Consider the following 18,394-nt stretch of genomic DNA (forward strand, 5'->3'; position numbering starts at 1 on the left):
TTGTCCTCAGTTTTCTCAGCTGCAGAAGGGGGGTGGGGCAGTGATAGAGAAAAACCCCTCTTGACCTCAAATGCCATGATTTTAAAAGAGCAGGTGCTTCTGGGTGTGAGGAACCTGCCCCTTTGGAGGGGGTCTTGGGAAGGTTGTGCTGGGGGTTCAGGTCTGGGGACAGGAGCCAGGGTGCAGGGGGAGGCCTGGGAAAGCCGAGCCGCGGTAACCCGGGGGAAGGTGGGAAATGGGGGCGGGAGGGCCTGGGATTTGAGGGCCCCTCCCCGCTGCGGGCAGCTGGCTTGGGGCTGGGGCGTGACTGCAAGTTCTCCCCGTCGCCACCGCCACCGCGCCGCTGCGGCTGCAATAAGAGAAGTCCGAGGCTGCTTCCTCCTCTCTGCCCAGAGGGGGCGGCGGTCAGAGGCGGGCAGCACCCCAGTTTTCTCGCCCCCACCCCCGTTGGTACTTGTGGCTGCTGGGAGCCCCGGCTGGCTGGCCCCGGGGTCGGTCAGAAGCGGTGTCCCCTGGGACCAGGTAGGTGCAGTCAGGTGGGGCTGGAGGGGCAGGCGGTGCCCCGCCCCCAGCCCGCCCTAGGCCCTAGGGTCCGGGTTGCTGGGGAGTGGGGGGACGTGAACTTGGGGAGGATTGCTGAGGGAGTTGAAGGCCAAAGCGACCCCGCTCTGAAAAGAGCCTGAAAAGGAAAACTGAGGAGGCCTGGAGAGTGAAACCGGTAAAATTTGGGGAGGGCGATGAGGGAATATGGGGAAAGTAAACTAAAAGGACCCCCCAAAATGGTCTGGTGGGGAAAACGGGGGGAACCTGTAGAGATAGAATTTGGGAAAGGGGCTGAGTCGGGGGAGGGAAACTGAGGGGACCCCCACAAGGGCCTGGGAACCTTGAAAGCGAGAATTTGGGGAGAAGCTGAGGGGTCTGGAAGAGAGGAACTACTATTTGGGGGGCCTGGGAGAATCAGGTGAGGGAGTTTGCCAGAAAGGGGTCAAGGAGAACCATTTCTGGAGGACGCAGAACGTGGGGCGCAATTCCGGTGGTCCAGAAAGTCCCCCTATCCGGAATCGGCAGAAGTTGGGGGCGAAGTCTGTAGCTGGGAAGGGAGGGGAGGCTGCCACGCTGCAGCCCCCTAGACTCTCCCGCCCAGCACAGGTGGGCGGGTCCCGGTTGGCTAGGGGACTCCTTCAACTTGCTGGAGGCGTGGGTTCCCGTTTCCTGGGGAAGTCCCCGCCCTCGGCAGGGATGGGCCTCTCTGGGTGCCCCCTCCTGGCCCGCGGTGGCGGTCTCGGTCCACGTTCCTCTCGGGATCCGGGAATTGCTGGCCGCCCCGACGGAAATCCTGCCTTTGACCGCGATTGCAGGGAGGGGCTGTCTCCATAGCAACAAGAGGGCGGAGAGACCGAGCCCAGCGCTTGGCTGCAGCAGGACTCAACGCCCGCGGTGCCCACTTTGGTCCCCTCCCCTCCCCCCCCATTTTGGGTCCTCAGTCGGGGGCGGCCTGCGGGACAGAGGAGTAAGGCAATGATGCTCAGTGTTCAGGGATCCTGAGGTGGGGAATCTGCATTCTCAGGGACTTAGCCAGACTGGGACCTTGATTGCTGTGTTACTTTAGGCAAGTTATGGGGCTTCTCTGGGCCTCATTTTCCTCATTTGAATTATGTAGGGCATTATCTCTGCCCCTACCCAGCTCCCATTCCCCACCTTATCCCCAGTCATGAGAACCAGGTGCAAAAAGCAGTTTTTGCCCAGTGTGCTGGAGGAGTTAAGACTTATCACCCCTTCACTTTCCCAAAAGCATGGAGCGGGACCAAAAAGCCTGACAGGGCCTCCAGGAACCAGCACACAGCTGACTTCTAGTGAAATAAATGTTTGTGGGTCTGTTGAGGCCCCATACTGGGAAAGTCAGCAGGTTTGAGATATGTCCCCCACACCCCTGCCCCCCCTTTTTTTTGCTATTTTTTGTGTTTATGTTCATGGTATAAGCACTGGTTTGTCAGCAAGTTTTGCCGTTCTCAATTCCAAATAATACAAAGTTCAATATGAGTTTTATGGAAACTTCATTTTATTGAAACCAGTGATCCCTGAGTCCTTTGGCATCCTTCCATCTGTGTGTGGTGGTGGGAGAGCAGGGCTGTGTTCCCACTTCTAAGATGGGAAGATGGAGGTTTGGGAGTGAAGGACTGACAGGCTAGCAGCAGGGACCCAGAGTCCAGGGCATCCCGTCCCTGATGTGGTGAAGGAAGTAGCCAGAGATGAGGCCGGCGTTCCCCCCGAACCCTACCAAATCCCACGTAGCCCTCTGGAGGGGGGAGCGGGTGAGGAGGGGTGTGATGGAAGAAGGTATGGGGTTCCTGGGCTTCATGGCTGGCACCTGCTCCCCAGTGGGTGTGAAGTGGTGAGTGAGGGTGGAGAGTGTCTGTGGATGTGCTTTGGGCTTTGAGTGAATGAGCATGGGCATGTGAACATATGTGTGGGTGTTTGGGTGTTCTCTGCAGCCACCTGGGGCTGACGTGGCAAAGGAAGTGGCCAGACTTTTGGGAGGATGGGTAGGGAGACCCCAGAACTGGGGAAGGAGGAGCCAGGGCCCTTCCTGCACAGAGCAGACCAGGCTGGGCTACCATGGGACCCCAGGGAAGTCTGGCCACACAGTAGAATCTAGGCTCCTGTTCCCTCAGCTCCCCCTGGACCACCCATGGCTCCCATCCCCAAGAATCTCCATTCCCTCAAGACCCCTATTTTAGAGGCTAATGGGTAGGTTTTCAGCAACAGATGAGAAACCACCTTTACCCACAAGAAATGGAGAAAATTCAGCTGACGCCCTCAGGGCCATGTGGAGGGGAAAGTGAGTGTGGCCCCTCTCCCCCCTGCAGGCACCTGGCCCTACGGGGTGGCAGAGTCAGACTCTGGTATGGCCTCTTAGCCCCTGGGTGTTCAGGGCTGGGGGTGGTAAGGCCTCAAGCAGGAATGGTGCGAGATGGTTGGAGGTCCTATGAGAGGCGAGGGCCTCAGTGAGGGAGATGGGGGCTCAGTAAGGGCACTAGAGCCAGTGAGGGGTGGAGGGTCCCAGTGAGGGGTGGAAGCATTCATCAGGGGTATCAGGCCTTGGCGAGGGATGGTGTGCAGCGGGGCTGAGACTTGGGCCTGCTCCTGCCCAGCCCAGAGCCCTGAAGAGGAGCCGGAACTCTTGCTGGATGGTGGTTTCCTGCTGCTGTTCAGTCCCAGTTCCCTTATGGTGAAATCCCCCAGGCAGCTGGGTCAGCTCAGCCCTCCCGCCGCACCCAGAGCACTTCTCTTTCTTCTCAGCCTTGCAGCTCCTGCTCCCTCAGCCTCAGAGGGGGCTTCCCCAAGGGAAGGGAACAGAAGTGAAAGTTCACTGAGCAACTACTGAGTGCCCTGTGCTTTCAGGGGCTTGACTGCAGTTGATGCGCAGAAGCAACCCCATGAGGTAGAGATTTAGATTCCTATTTTCTAGGTGAAGGAACTGCAGCTCAGAGAGAAGTGAACTGACTTGCCCAATGTCTCAAGCTAGTTGTCAGGCAGGGTAGAATTTGAGGCAAAATCTGTCTTCAGATCCCACAGGACGTCCTGTGTCTCCATCAAAGCCCTGATGTAGCGTTGGCAAGTATGGACCTCAAGGAAGATGGGTGAGCCTGGGGCTCCTATGTCCAGGAGTAGGGGTGGGAGGGAGGCAGGTTCCCTGCTGGGTGGCCAGCTGCCATATGGCAGGGGTGGTGTGATCAGTTGGCCAGGAGCTGGGTAGGAAATATGACATTCACCAGTCAGGGACAGCATGACCTCCTGCTCAGGCTTTGGAGAACATAGCCGGGAACAGAACTCTGGACCCAAATTAATAATCCTGGCTTTGAATCCCCTGTCTGGCTGTTTGACCTCCAGCAAGTGACTTCCCCCCTACACCCAAGAGGGAGGTAGACTGATAAATGGTCCCTGGGGTCATTCTAGCATATGGTTCTCAGCCTCACTCAGCCACACTGGGCAAGAGCCTTCCCAATAACTGCACAGAAGGTGCAGATGCAAAAACTGAGGCTCAGAGGGCTCACATTATTCACCCAAGGCCCCAGAGCTGGGTGGGACCACACAGAGGGAGATGCTGAAGGTGGGAACAACATGGTCCAGGACTGGACCTCAGCTCTGACATCCACAACCTGATTTTGATCCAGATCAGACTTTGGAAACCAACTCCTGTCAACCAGATGTTCAGAGGCATGTTTATTAACAGACTCAACTCCCTGCAGCGACCAGAACACTTGTAGCCATTCTCTGAGCTAGTGCCTTTCTGGTGTTAGCAGGCAGCCTAGATCAGCGCTGAGAAAAGAGAGACCTGGATTCAGATTCTAAGAGCTATGAAAATCAGTGATTGCCTGAGAGACCCTGGGCGGGTCACTTCCCCTCGCTGGGCTGTAATGAGAATTCAGGGCATGTAGCACAGGGCCTGGCACACTGTAGGTGCTCATTAAGGTACATACGTTATTGCTTTCACAAGGACTTCAAAATACAACATCGCTTATGACGGGCTTTGGAGCCAAATTGATTGGGGTTGCATTTTAGCTTCCCCTTATTTGCTATGTAGCTAATCTTAGGGAAGTTATTTAACACCTTTGTGACTCAGCTTCTTTATCTGTAAAATAGGGGTAAAAATAAAACCTACCTCATAGGGTCACTAAATGAGATCAATCATGGGAATTGCTTGGCACAATGTCAGGCACTGAGTAGGTGTTTAATAAATTAGCATTTTAAAACTAATAGTCATTGCCCCTCACCCCAGACTTTTAGGAAGTCAAATTACCCTCCTAGGAATTGGTGGCTGGTAGTTGAGATCAGAGCTAGGTGAGGACAGGGTCCTGGGGGGCTATTTTCATGCAGATGCCAAGCAGAGAGGACCCTACCTGCTCCCTTTCTCTCTTTCCTAGCTTTAGCTCTTTAGTTCTTTGTCTCTGCCTCTCTCTTTCTCCGTCTCTGTCCCTCTCTGTCTCTCTACCTCTCATTTCTGTCTGTTTGTCTCTTCTCTTTGTTTCTTTCTGGCAGTGATATGCTGGAGCTAGCTAGCTGGTACTGGCTCTTGGGAGCTGATGCTGCGAATCTCTTTCCAGCCCAGCGTTCAGGAAGTCACTTCAGTAACTTGAAATCAGCCATGGTGGGAATATTTACACCATGGAAATCAGCAACTGCTACAAATCAGGGCCCTTTTCCCCCCTTTTCTTTTAAGTCAGTATACCAGGATACCCTCACCCCTGCCCCCGCCGCCTTGCCAGGGCTCTCCCTAAGCCCATAGCGCCTTCCGCCTCCTTCTCGGAAGCTGACAGTTTCTGAACCCACGTTCCACTCCAGGCGTGCAGAATTCTGGGCTCCCCTTAGGCTGATTTGAAAACATTGTGGTAACAGGTACCTGTGTATTGTTGGAAGTGGCCGCATTGTATCTAAGTGGGGACCCAAGAGGTTGTATAAGTTTGTATCTCTTACAGAGGGGAGCTCTGTGTGGGTCTGTGACTCAGGGATGGGGGAGCTACATATATCTCTGGGTTTCCCTCTGGGGGCTCTGTGCACCTGTGCATGCTTGCAGGAATGGCTGTAATCATCTGTGTCTGTGACCAGGCAATGGAGAGAAGTGGTTCAGATCCTGGAACCAAACGCCAGGATACATCATCTGTGTGACCTTGGGCAAGTTTCTAAACCTCTCTGTGCCTCAGTTGCCTTATCAATAATTATAATACTTACCTCGTAGCGTTTTCGTGAGAATAAAATGAGGTAATATATATATATAAAGCGTTGAATGCAGTGGCTGGCACAGAGGAAGTGCTATAAATCCTCCATATGCTATTCTTTGGGAGAGGCTGTGTGTGTGTGCATGTGTGTGTGTGTGCGCGCGTGTGTGTGTGTGCATGTGTGTGTGTGTGTGTGTGTAGATGGGTGAGGGCTGAAGGTGTGTGTGTATTCACAGATGTCTGCATCTGTGAATCTGTACAGAGGAGCTCAGAGTCTCTGTGTGAGGCGCTGCGTGTAGCTGAGGTGACGTGTGTGCGTCTGAGAAGGTGTCGGGAGGGCCGTGTGGACCTGCGTGTAGGGCTCCGTGTTGTTTGAGATGTGCAATGTGTCTTCCTGTGAGAAGACCTCCATTCTCACCCTATAACCTTTGTTTTCATCTTACCCCCATCTGTTTCCTCAGTGCCTGAAATCCCCTGCCTTAGCTCTAGATGCCCCCCACCTCCACGTCTATTCTCTCCCTGAGTCTAACCAGCCCCGTAGCCCTTCAGACAGTGGCTTCACCCCAGGGGAGGGGTCCTGAGGTGAAGATCTCGGCAATGGCTTGGTGAACAGGGCCTATTTTGGGGCTCAAACCACAGCCTGCTTCACAGCTCACCACGTGGGTGTCACCCCCCCACACACACACGGGAGAATGGTTACAGTGGAGCATGAGACAGGCTGGTGGGTCTAGAGTGGGAGTCGGGGCACTGATGTGACAGAGCCATCAGCTAAGCAGCTGGATCCAGTGGATCCAGGAAGGCTTCCTGGAAGAGGTGAGTAGTGCTGGGTAGGAGGGGCAGGACCCATAGAGAAGAGGGGGGAGGCTATCCATAAAGGGAACTGGACTTGGGAGTTGAGAAAAGCAAGACCGGGCACCTGTCCCAAGGATCCTTGGGCCCCTCTGGGAGAAATCAGGGTTCACTGGGTTGGTGAACCCTCTCATATCTCATATCTGAGGAAACCGAGCCCTCTCCCCAGCAGTTCCTCTCTGAGTGTTGCAGTGGCAGAGTTTCTGGAGGGACGTGGAGAGCCCTTGCTCAATGACCTGCCTGCCGTGTCGCTCAGAGGACACAAAGGCTTGGCTCACTTAGGGGTTCCCCAAGGGACCCTGGTGGCTCTGGCTTCTGACCTGGGCCTTCCCCTGATGTGGGGATAAGAACAAGCTCTGGAGGTAGGTGTCCACCTGCACTCAGCTACCAGATATAGTCCTGGGGTTGCCAGGGTTTACCCAGCCCAGGGTGGGGACAGAGGCAGCGCCCGGAAGCTGGGCTTGTTTTGAGGAGACAGTGACCAGAGGCCTGTAGTGAGCTGAGCAGGGCTTGACAGAATCCTGTTAGAGACGTGAGTCTAACCCAAAGGCGCGAGTGTGTGAGTGTGCGAGTCTGTTAGCCTGAGAGGCAGCCTGTGGCGTGCGTGTGCCTGTGTGTGCTACCATGCCTCAGAGCCTGGGCTCGTGTGAGAGTCAGTTGTGTTGGTGTGTGGCAGTGCTGGTGAGCACACTCATGCAAGTGTGCGCTGTGAGTACCGGTGTGTGACAGTGTGCTGCCATGGGTGCTACTCTATGTGTTGGTGTGTCAGGTGGATATGAGTGCAAGAGGGCTGGTGTGGTGGCGTGTCCTGTCTGGGGGTGGATGTATAAGTGAGCCGGGGCTGTGGGAAGGAAAATGAAGGCAGAAGGCCCGCTAGGGCTGAGCCCGGGCCCCCTGGCTTCCCGGAGAGGACAGGCGCCGGCATCTGGCTGCAGGAACCCTGGCAGAGACTTCACCTTCCGTGTCCTCTGTCTCGCCTTCAGGTCTCTGGCCCCTCCCAAGGACCATGCCGCAGCCCCACTGACCCAGGAGTAGGGGCCTGAGGGGTGAGTGGGAGGAATGGGGACTGAGGGCTCTCAGGGTCAGGAAATGGGGTAGGGGTGGCCTTTCTGGGCCCCACAATTCCTCACAGCCCCCTCCTCCTACAAGGACCCTGTTGCTAGGTAACAGATGGGGGAGCCGGAATGAGGCAGCTTGAAAGGCCAGAGGCTGGACCCGCGACAGGAAATGGCCTTGATCCCCCTCTGCAGGGAAGCTCCAGGTGCAGGCACACAGCCCTCACACACACTTACACACAAACACACATTGATACATAGACATGCACACACACACAGAGACACACACATACCCACAGAGACATGCACACCTACTCACACAGACCTACACACACAGATACACACACGCAGACAGGCACAAATACTCCCACTCAGGGCTATGCACACAGACGTGACACACAGATACAGAGGCACCCACTCACACACACCCACCTGCATGCACAGTCACACACACACACACACACACACACAGGCACGCACATGCACGCTCACACAGAAACACATGCATACGTAATACTCATACAGACATGAACACACAGTCATCACATGCAATAAACATACACACACTCATACACACACTCACATACACACACAGACGCAGACATTCACAAAAGGCTGCACACACACACACACACACACACACACCAGCAAACTCACAAATACTCAGAGATACACACACAAGCACTCTGACGGAGTCACGGAAGCCCAACACACTGAAGCACTAGGAGGCAAAAATATGTAAATGAACACAGCAACATCGCGAAGCAGAAAACCAGCCCCGGGGAGGAGACACACACTCTCTCCACACACACTAAGGCAGCGGGGGGGGGGGGGGGGGGGGGGGGGGGGGCGGACGCAACGGTGCCCTGCCCCACCTCTATCCCTCACTAGGGAGGACAGCCCCTACTCCAGGCCTGAGAGAGGAAGCTGCATGCCTGCGTGAGTGTGTGTGTGCAAGCGTGCGTGCATGTGTGCCTAGGGTGGCATATCTGGCAGGGGCCCCAAGTGAAGCATGCCCCCGTTCTGTAGCAGGGCACGTGGAATGGGCTGTGTGTTCTGCAAGAAGTTGGAGCCGGGGCCCAAGGAGGATGGTGGCCTGGAAGAGGACTTCAGGGGCTACGGGGCTGCAGACTGCTGTGGCCCTGCCCCTACTCAGGGCCGGCCTGCATCCTCCTTCGCCCATATCCCCAACTACAACAACTTCTCCCCTCAGCCCGCCAGCCCCGCCTTCCTCAATGGGGGCACCATCAGGGGCATCTCAGGTGAGTCCAATGGGCTGGAGTCAGGCACTGACTGGACCCTGGCAGGACCTAGGGGACGGAGAGACTTGGACTTGCCCTTAGGAGCCTCCATTATGATTTGGGAGACACGGCCCTGCTTTTAGCGCACAGTCTGAGGGAGTATGTACAGCCCTACCTTCAGAAACCCCAGTCTGAGGGGGAGACATAGTTCTGTTCCCAGTCTGAGAGAAGGACTCTGATGACAGATGCCGGTGGGAAGTCTGCTTGGTGGGGGAGAGCAGAAGCGACTCCCCAGGGAGCCCCCAAGGGGGGAGGGATGGGCTTGAAGGTGTGTGTCCTGAATCCACGTCCAAAGCAGAAATCCACTGCATTCCAAAGACCTTTGCGAGCCAGTGCACTGCAGCAGTGGGGAGGCATAGTGCCTGGCTGTGGAACAGGACTCTGGGGGTGCAGCCCCTGTGGTGCCCCCTGATGAGTAGCCCTGACTCTGCAGGGACTGGGGTGACCCTGTTCATCGCCCTTTATGACTATGAGGCCCGAACAGAGGATGACCTCACCTTCGCCAAGGGCGAGAAGTTCCACATCCTGAACAACATGTAAGTGATCAGGCCACCAGCTCAGGACACGGCCTAGACCGGGAGCAGGACCCAGAGAGGAATCCTGCCTGCTCCTTGTCCTCAGAAAGCTCTAGCCTAGTTGGGGAGGGATACTTGACAATCACAGGCCGGGGTGGTTGCTACTATGTAGGGGAAGCCTGAGGAACTATGGGCACAGAAAGAACACCAGCCATGGTCTCCAGGGTAGTAGTGATCAGGGCAGGCTTTCTGGAAGGGATTTCTAAGCTGAGACTAGAAAAATGAATAGACATTGAAAGAAGGGGTGAGAAAAAAGGAAGAGAGAGCGAGAGAGAATGAAACTAGAGAGAACGAAACTAAATGATGACTTCTGGAAACCACCAAGTGGTTCAGTATAGGTGGGCCATAAAGTATGAAGTGCAGAACAGAGAGAGCAGATCCTGGAGAGGTGGGTGGGAGCAGATTCTGCAGGGCTCTTTAAGCCATCTTGAGGAGTCTGGATTTTATCAAGAAGGAAATATAGCCATTGGAGGGGTTTCTAATGGAGAAGTGACCTAGTTAGCTGTCCACTGCCCGCCCAAACCCCAGCCCAGCTGAAGTGTCAGAAAAGAAAGCCAGGAGGCCCAGATGTCCCCAGACATATTCCTTCAGCAGGGAGAAGCTCCCGGGGCAGCTGCAGTGGCTGGGGCAGAACAGACGAAAGCCTTGGGGAGGGTGTGTACCCAAGGTGAGGGGTTGGCAGGGCCAGTGTCCACCTGATCCTCGGCGTGACCCTGCCCGGCCCCATGGTGCCCCAGGGGCTGGGTTGCCAACGCCGCCGCCTGTTCTGTGCCTTCAGCGAGGGTGACTGGTGGGAGGCTCGGTCCCTCAGCTCTGGACAAACTGGCTACATTCCCAGCAACTACGTGGCCCCTGTGGACTCCATCCAGGCTGAAGAGTAAGTAGGGGTTGGGGGGAGGCCAGCCTTACAGACAGGACCCTGGAGTCCAGACTCAAGGCCACCTCTTGGGCAAGTCACAGCTCTACTCTGAACCTGTCTCCTTACCTGTAATTCTGTAAGATCTTTGTGAGGATAAAAAGATAATAATGATGACACTAAGAGTAAGTAAATATTATCTAGCATGTACTATGTTCTGGACACTATTCAAAGTGCTTCCTGTGCATTAACAAAGTTAGGAACTAATAGAATCCTATTTTACAAATGAGGAAACTGAGGCACAGAGAAATTAAATATCCTGCCCAGTTCACATGGCTAGTAAGTAGGTGGAGCTGGTATTTGAACCCAGATAGTCTGGCTACATTTGCTAAGCATTATATATATATAGCCTCTCGGAGATAACAGCAGTGTATGAACTTTAAAAAAAATTGTAAAGTGCTAAACAGATGGAAGGGGGCATTACTTAGAATTAATTCTATTAAGGAATCAGGCAAGTATCATTTATGGAGTATCTTGATGTAATTGAGATACTATGACAGATACTTTACCTATCTAGATTCATTTAATTCTCACAGTAACACTATGGATATTATTATTCTCCCATTTTACAGATGAGGAAACTGAGGCTCATAAAAACTCTTTATCTAGCCTCACGTATACATACATATATGGGAAAAGTAAAGATTGGAGAGATGGCAGAATGGGAGTCACCAGGACTTGGTGACTGATTTGCCATTGGGCTATGGGGAGTGGGAGGAATCCAGGGTGACCCAAAACCTTCCTGAGGAACTGAGTGGGTGCCATTTGCTAAAGTGGGGAACACAGGAGCAGGTACAGATACATGAGCGAGCTTGTTAGGTTGAATTCGTGGAGAGGAACACCCACATGGAAGAGACGGCCAGCAATTAGATTAGGTTGTGCTTTGTATGCGAGGTGCCCAGCCCATGCCAAGCCATGCCCCTGAATTAGCCCAGAGGAAGGGGCATCTTATTCTCATTGGAACTAAGGCTCCTTAGTTTGTTTGCTGTGGCTCCTGCAGAGGGCACACCTGGGCTGGGGTGGCAGGACTCTTCAGAGTGGAGATGATAAATAGAGCTGCACAGGGGAGTGAAGGAAGAGGGAGAAGAGTGAGAAAGAGATTGGCCCTAGGACCCAACTTTGGAAAGAGCTGTTGGAAAACCAGGCCAGGCTAAGTCAGAACAGCCAAGAGGGTGGAGGGGAGGTTTCAGGAAACAAGAGAGGGAGTGTCAGAGGCTGCCACTGGATTTGGCAGTGGGGGTGACCTTGGTGAGAGATCTCTCCATGTGAAGTGGGGGTGGAGGCCAGACAGCAGAGCCTGGGAGGGAGTGGGAGGTGCGGAAGTAGAGACCCAAGTGTGAAGTGCTTTTTCAAGTGAAGGAAGGTGAGAGATATAGCAGAATGTTGATGGCAGGATAGAGCTTAGAACGGTTTCCTTTGGGGAAGGAAGAAATGTGGGCATATGTAGAGGCTGGTGGTGGGATGGAGAGGCTGCAGATGGGGGCTGGTCGGTGGGGGAGAGGTGTCCTTGAGCAGATGGGAATGAATGGGGTCCTGAGCTCAAATGGGATGAGGCCTTCATCTGGAGAGGGTGGTAGGAGGCGTGGAGGAGAGGAGAGGTGATGAGGCAGAAGATGAGAGGTTTGGGGGTCCACATCTCGGCAGCAGTGTTGTGAAGTTCAGAGAGGCATTCGATGCAGTGTCATGGTTAAGAACAGTGTCGTGGTCAAGAGCGCATGCCCTAGAGCAGACAGCTTGGGTTCCTGTTCCGGCAGCACAGCTTAAGAGTCGAGTGGCTGTGGGTAAGTTGCTTAACCACTAGGCATTTCAATTTTCTCGTCTGTCTAATGGGGGTTAATAATAGTACCTACTTCACAGTGTTGTTGTAAGAATTAAATGAATACATATATGTATGACAGAAGAGCCTGACACAAAATAAGTGGTGTTATGATTACGTCAATTATTAAGGATGTAGCTAATGTCATGGGTGTGAGTGGGGGCAGAGCATTGATAAAACTTGGGAATGTGTTCTGTCTGCATAGTTCTTCAACAGTTTCTCCTTTCCCACCCTGCCTGCCCTCCTGGCACACTATTCGCCAATGCCTTCCCCTCTTCCCCAAACTGTGCGTAGTACCCAGGTATGGATTGACAGTCCCAGAGTTCACTGAGACTGCCACCTCCCTTGATTTGAAAACTATGCTCCTTTTAATTCAGCCCAAGATGGTCACAGGCCAATTTAGTGATCAAACGACATCTGAGTCTTCTATGACACCTACGGACACCTCGACTCTCCCAGTGTACTCTCACAGTTGGTTTCAGGCTACAGTTCAGTCCCAGAAAGAATATCCAAGAGACAGCAGGGATGCTTGAGGTCTGAGGTTGAAGTAGAGACTTAGAACAACATCCAGATTTAAGAGAGTGGAGGAAAAGCAGCAGTCAGAGCTGGGCAGCAGCCGTCAAAAAGAGGGGAAGAGGGAGTTCCCTGTCAGTCCAGTGGTTGGGGCTCGGCGCTTTCGCTGTCGTGGCCCGGGTTCAATCTCTGGTCAGGGAATTAAGATCCCACAAGCCACGAGGTGCAGCCGAGGGGGGGAAGAAAAAGGAGGGGAAGAGAAGCAGGAAGGGGTGTCGATCTGGACAAATGAGGGAAGGGTTTGAGATGTGTGCAGGGAGAGGAATCTGAGCGACTGCCTGCGATGGTGGGAAAAGAAGTAGGGTGGGTGGATTTCAGGTAGAGCTCATCAGCCAGCCCTGTGGGCAGGTCAGTTCCCCCCTCTGTGCCTCAAGTTCCTCATCTGTAAATGAGCCTATGGAAGGAGCGGTAGTGAGATGGACCCTGATGAGGTCACTGATGACCGGGGTTCTAGCAATTTAAATTCGAGAGGAACCCAGAGAGTGGAGAGAAGTCTAACCTTTATTGGGCACCTTCTGTGTACCAGGCATTCTGCATTCGCCTTCTCTGTGATCCTCCCAATCAGGCTGAATCTTGGCTACTGAGGTGACTTTTCCCAGGAGGCTGGGTTGGGGGTTGAACTGGGTGTATCTGACTCTTGCTTGTCCTCCCAACAGGTGGTACTTTGGAAAGATTGGGAGGAAGGACTCAGAGAGGCAGCTGCTCTCCCCGGGGAACCCCCGGGGGGCCTTTCTCATTCGAGAGAGCGAGACCACCAAAGGTGGGGCTGTGCCACTGACCATACAACAGGGAGGCCTAGCCATTAGGGGGAGGCTAGGAGCCGTGGGGTGGGGCTTGGGACAGGGCCACGACTGGGACAGGGTTGGAGGGGCAGAGGTAAAACTGGGACTGGGTTCAGGGGATGTGGCCATCCAACCTCAGAGTCCCCAGCCCTTTGGGCCTCTCTGGGCTCCCAGACTGGGGATGACGAGGAAAGCTGGCCCAGAGGTGACCCTTGCCCACAGGCGCCTACTCCCTGTCCATCCGGGATTGGGACCAGGCCAGAGGCGATCACGTGAAGCATTACAAGATCCGCAAGCTGGACACAGGTGGCTACTACATCACCACGAGGGCTCAGTTCGACTCAGTACAGGAGCTGGTGCAGCACTACCTGGGTGAGGGCAGCCCTCAAGGCTGGCGTGTGCTTCAGATTCCTGAACCAATCCACTGAGACTGAGGCCCAGAGAAGGGGCTCCCAAAGCAGTAGTGGCTGGACCAGAACTAGAACCCAAATATCCGGGCTCCCAGCCCAAGATCCTGCTCTGTAGGTTTCCAGAGGAAACTGAGGCATGAAGCTGTCCATGGCCAAACGATGCCCTCTAATGTCTGAGCTGGGTAGGAGACTGAGTGGACCTGACTTGGAGGATGGGCTGTGGGGTTGAGGGGAAGGTTAGCATCCACACCTGGTTTCTGCTTTGGTTGGTTAGGCCAAGGATAAGTCCGTGGAAGGGTGAGGGCTTCATGTCCACACCTTTGTCTGGAATTCCCAAATCCATTTCTACCTGTCAGGCCCAGCTGGAGGCCACCTCTTACGGGAAGGCCCCCAATCCTTTCAGGGATCATCTCTCCCTCTGGTGCCACCTCCTTCCCTGGGCACCAACATGTTCACCTACTCAGTGGACCAGGTTGCCTTCTGCCCTGGCCTGTGACCTCAGCTGTGTCCTAGTTCCTTATAACTGATCTTGGGGGCTGGGGTGGGGTGAGGAATGTGTGGGCCATTCTGGTCTGCCTTTGATCTCCAACCTCCCAATCCCCCACTGCCCAGAGGTGAACGATGGGCTGTGCCACCTGCTCACGGCGGCCTGCACCACCGTGAAGCCGCAGACGCTGGGCCTGGCCAAGGACGCCTGGGAGATCAGCCGCAGCTCCATCGCGCTCGAGCGGCGGCTGGGTACCGGCTGCTTCGGGGATGTGTGGCTGGGTACGGAGGTCCTGGGAGCGGGGGCCGGGGCCCGAGGCAGGGGCGAGGGCTTGGGACGGCGGCGAGCCGGTCCTGACAAGCCTTTCCGCCCGACAGGCATGTGGAACGGCAGCACGAAGGTGGCGGTGAAGACGCTGAAGCCGGGCACCATGTCCCCGAAGGCCTTCCTGGCGGAGGCGCAGATCATGAAGCTGCTGCGCCATGACAAGCTGGTGCAGCTGTACGCAGTCGTGTCGGAGGAGCCCATCTACATCGTGACAGAATTCCTGTGCCACGGTGAGGGGCGGGGTCATGAGGCGGAGTCTGGAAGGGCGGGATTTGGGGCGAAGTTAAGGTGCGTGTCTCTGGGGGAGGAACTTGGGTGGCGACTTGGGATGGGGCGAGGAACAATGGGCAGGGTCCGAGTGAGGGGCCGGAATGAGTGAAAACATAGGAGCGCTGGGAGTGGGGGCGGGGCCAAGTTAGACGGGGCGGGCCCGGCCTGGGGGCGGAGCCTCGTGGGTGGTCAGCTGGTGGGTGGAGCTTGGGCGAGTGAAGGCAGGATCTGTGATGAGAAAGGATCTGGGGCAGAGTCTTAGTGGGGTTTGTCTAGGGAAGATGGAGGAAGAGAAGAAATGAGACGTGGGCAGAAGCAGGGTGTCTGTGAGAGTAGGGCCTGGGCGAGATCTGTGAAGGGTTGAGGCACCTGGCAGAATCCTGAGCGGGGGCGGATCTAGGGTGAGAGGCCTGGGAGCAAGGGATGGGGTCAAACTATGTGAGAGGAGTCATGGAGAGGGGCGAGGCCAAGAGAGAGAAGGCAAGCCTGGAGCTGGGAGTAGTGTCTTGATGCTGATTTTTTGAGTTCTCCTCCCCAGGTAGCTTGCTGGATTTCCTCAAGGACCGGGAGGGCTGGGATTTGAGGCTGCCCCAACTGGTGGACATGGCAGCCCAGGTAAACTGGGACAACAGCCTTTAACTCTCAGAGCCCCTCCTATTATTTTCCACAAATCCCTGTGTCCTCAAATGCCTAGCCTACCCCTGGACGTGCAGCCCCAGCCCCCTGGATCATCTGTGCGACCTGAGGCAGGGCACTGCCCCTCTCTTTGAGCCCCAGTCTGGAAAGTGGGTTTTTCAAATGATCCCCCACGCAAACCATGGTGTTCCCATCTCTCTATACCTTCGCCCCCAGGTAGCTGAGGGCATGGCCTACATGGAGCGCATGAACTACATCCACCGAGACCTGAGGGCAGCCAACATCCTTGTGGGGGAGCGGCTGCTGTGCAAGATTGCTGACTTTGGGCTGGCCCGTCTCATCGAGGATGATGAATACAACCCCCATCAAGGTGCCCTGCCTCACCCCACCTTCCAAGAGCTCCCCAGTGCACCAAGGGGCTGCCATGGGGCCCCACATTCCCGCAGACCATCCGGGACATTCCCACTCTGATGTAGTGTAAGAGGCAACTCTGGGTTCAAACCCAGCTCCTCCACTTACCAACCATGTGGACTTGGGCAAGTCACCTAACCTCTCTGGGAGCTGTCTTTTCTCACAATAAAATTCTCAATGAAAATATTCAGACAACAGTAAGTCAACAGATATTTACCAAGCACCTACTATGTGCAAGGCACTGCTATAAATCTCAAGTGAAAGACCATAGAGTGTAATAGGGAAAATGCTGTAGCCAGAATGCCTGGGTATGAATCCTAGACACTTACAAGCTGTGTGATTTGGGCAAGTTATTAACTACTCAGTGCCACCTTTTCCTCTTCTGCACAATGGGGATAATAATAGTAATAGTAAAAAAAATAGTAATAAAACTCACAGGGTTTTCATGAAAGTTAATTGAATTAATGCACATAAATCGCTTAAAATGGTGCCTGGCACATGGTAAAGGCTATGCAAGTGTTAGCTATTATTATGATGGGAATTATTACAATGTTTATAAAGTGCCCGGTACTATACTAGACACAGTAACAAGTGCTGGCTAGATACCAGGTCTTTTCTGTTATGCCCAGAGACCTCTGTGCTTAGGGTCTCCAGTCCTAAAGATGCCATTCTCTTAATCCAGTTGTCCCCAGGGATTTCTGCACTAACTTTCCCTTCTCCCCCAATCTCCCCAGGGACCAAGTTCCCCATCAAGTGGACAGCCCCAGAGGCTGCCCTCTTTGGCAGATTCACCATCAAGTCAGATGTGTGGTCCTTTGGGATCCTGCTCACTGAACTCATCACCAAGGGCCGAGTCCCCTACCCAGGTTTGCTGGGAGGTGGGGAGGTGGAAGGGTGGTCATGGGAAGGGCTTCTTCCTGGTTGCCTCTTCAGGAGGGGCTAAGCCCCCTGACTGACGGAGCCCCACCCTCCAGGCATGAATAAACGGGAAGTGCTGGAACAGGTGGAGCATGGCTACCACATGCCGTGCCCCACAGGCTGCCCAGCATCCCTGTACGAGATCATGGAACAGACCTGGCGTCTGGACCCGGATGAGAGGCCTACCTTCGAGTACCTGCAGTCCTTCCTGGAGGACTACTTCACCTCCACAGAACCCCAGTACCAGCCTGGGGATGAGACATAGCCTGTTTGGGCATCAACCACCTCTCTGGGGGTGCACACCAGCCCTTCCAATTGCCAGGGCTCTGGTCCCAAAGCCCCGCAGGCCTAGAACCCTATAGAGTCCTAGCATGTCAAAGCAAGCAAGTTGCTTTTGGCATCATCTAGGACAACCCATTCATTTTAAAGATGAGGCAAATCAAGGCTCAGAGATAACCCCTCACCAACTCTGGCCCCAAGCTCTATTTCTCCCCTTCCCACTTCTGCCCCTGCATGCCTCTAGTCTTCCTGTCTGCACTCCCCCCACAAAAGAAATGCTCAGATCTTGTCTAGTTATTTATAAAACTGTATATCCTTTCCCTCACTTATCTCCTGTCCCTGCTTTCCTACCCTGTCATCCCACCCTGGTCCTGGCCCCCAGAATTCACCTCCTACTCAATTCTCTCATGTCTGTAAGTTACAAAGAGAGGGAAAGACTTTGCCAGATCCCTTTCCTGCTGGGTGGATTCTGTAGTCCAGGACTGAGGTCCAAGCCCAGGGTGAAGGAGAGTGTTGCTGAGGGCTCATCCCCTCTCTGAATCATGTGTGTGTTTACTGATTTTGTAAATAAGAAAAGTGACAATATGAATCCTTGAGCCGTGAAAATCCCTTCCTGTGGGAGGTGAGTGGGGTTGCTTTGGCCGCTGGGAGGCAGGGGAGGCAAGAGAGCGCCCTAATGCCTACTAAGCACAGGGTACCCAACGTGCCCTAGGACACCCCAAAGTCCTGAAGCTCATCCCCTTGTGAGTTTACGGCAAGTTGAGAGATGGATATAGAAGACAGGTAACTGCAGATCAAAACATCTCCTTCATTACTGATGTGGGTTTCAGTCTGCATGCAGTGGTTTTGCTAATTCTTTACTTGATTTCAGCAGATCTACTGTTCATCACAGGCACCACAGAAGACCCTCAGGCCTCCCCGAGTGGGGCAGGGGGAAGACCACAGTGGACCCTCTGCAGCTCCCCAGAAGGGACAAGGGGTGGGTGGGGAGAGGCCTGAGAGTCTAGCTCATTGGATTTCACTTGGGGCAACTGTGCCCCCAGGGGGCTTCTGGAGAGGTTTGGAGGCAGTT

General features: G+C 54.4%; 1 protein-coding gene across 3 annotated transcripts; it reads left to right on the forward strand.

Annotated features, from left to right (window-relative positions):
- The first annotated feature begins 404 nt into the window (after nucleotides 1–404).
- FGR (FGR proto-oncogene, Src family tyrosine kinase) lies at nucleotides 405–17,888 on the forward strand. Of its 3 annotated transcripts, none has more exons than XM_082832835.1 (13): nucleotides 405–522; nucleotides 7,550–7,612; nucleotides 8,651–8,883; nucleotides 9,356–9,458; nucleotides 10,276–10,374; nucleotides 13,459–13,562; nucleotides 13,807–13,956; nucleotides 14,607–14,762; nucleotides 14,859–15,038; nucleotides 15,617–15,693; nucleotides 15,931–16,084; nucleotides 16,860–16,991; nucleotides 17,100–17,888. In XM_082832835.1, exons 3-13 carry the CDS (start codon nucleotides 8,664–8,666, stop codon nucleotides 17,306–17,308), a joined length of 1,584 nt encoding a protein of 527 aa, XP_082688961.1. In that variant the 5' UTR covers nucleotides 405–522; nucleotides 7,550–7,612; nucleotides 8,651–8,663; the 3' UTR covers nucleotides 17,309–17,888. The 3 variants fall into 3 exon arrangements, with proteins under 3 accessions (XP_082688961.1, XP_082688962.1, XP_082688963.1); XM_082832836.1 differs by lacking the exon at nucleotides 405–522 and adding an exon at nucleotides 3,478–3,641; XM_082832837.1 differs by lacking the exons at nucleotides 405–522; nucleotides 7,550–7,612; nucleotides 9,356–9,458 and having other exon boundaries at nucleotides 8,827–8,883; nucleotides 10,235–10,374.
- The last annotated feature ends 506 nt before the right edge of the window (nucleotides 17,889–18,394 follow it).

This window comes from Leucopleurus acutus (genome assembly GCF_964270905.1).
Source record: "Leucopleurus acutus genome assembly, chromosome: 2".
Taxonomy (NCBI): Eukaryota; Metazoa; Chordata; class Mammalia; order Artiodactyla; family Delphinidae; genus Leucopleurus; species Leucopleurus acutus.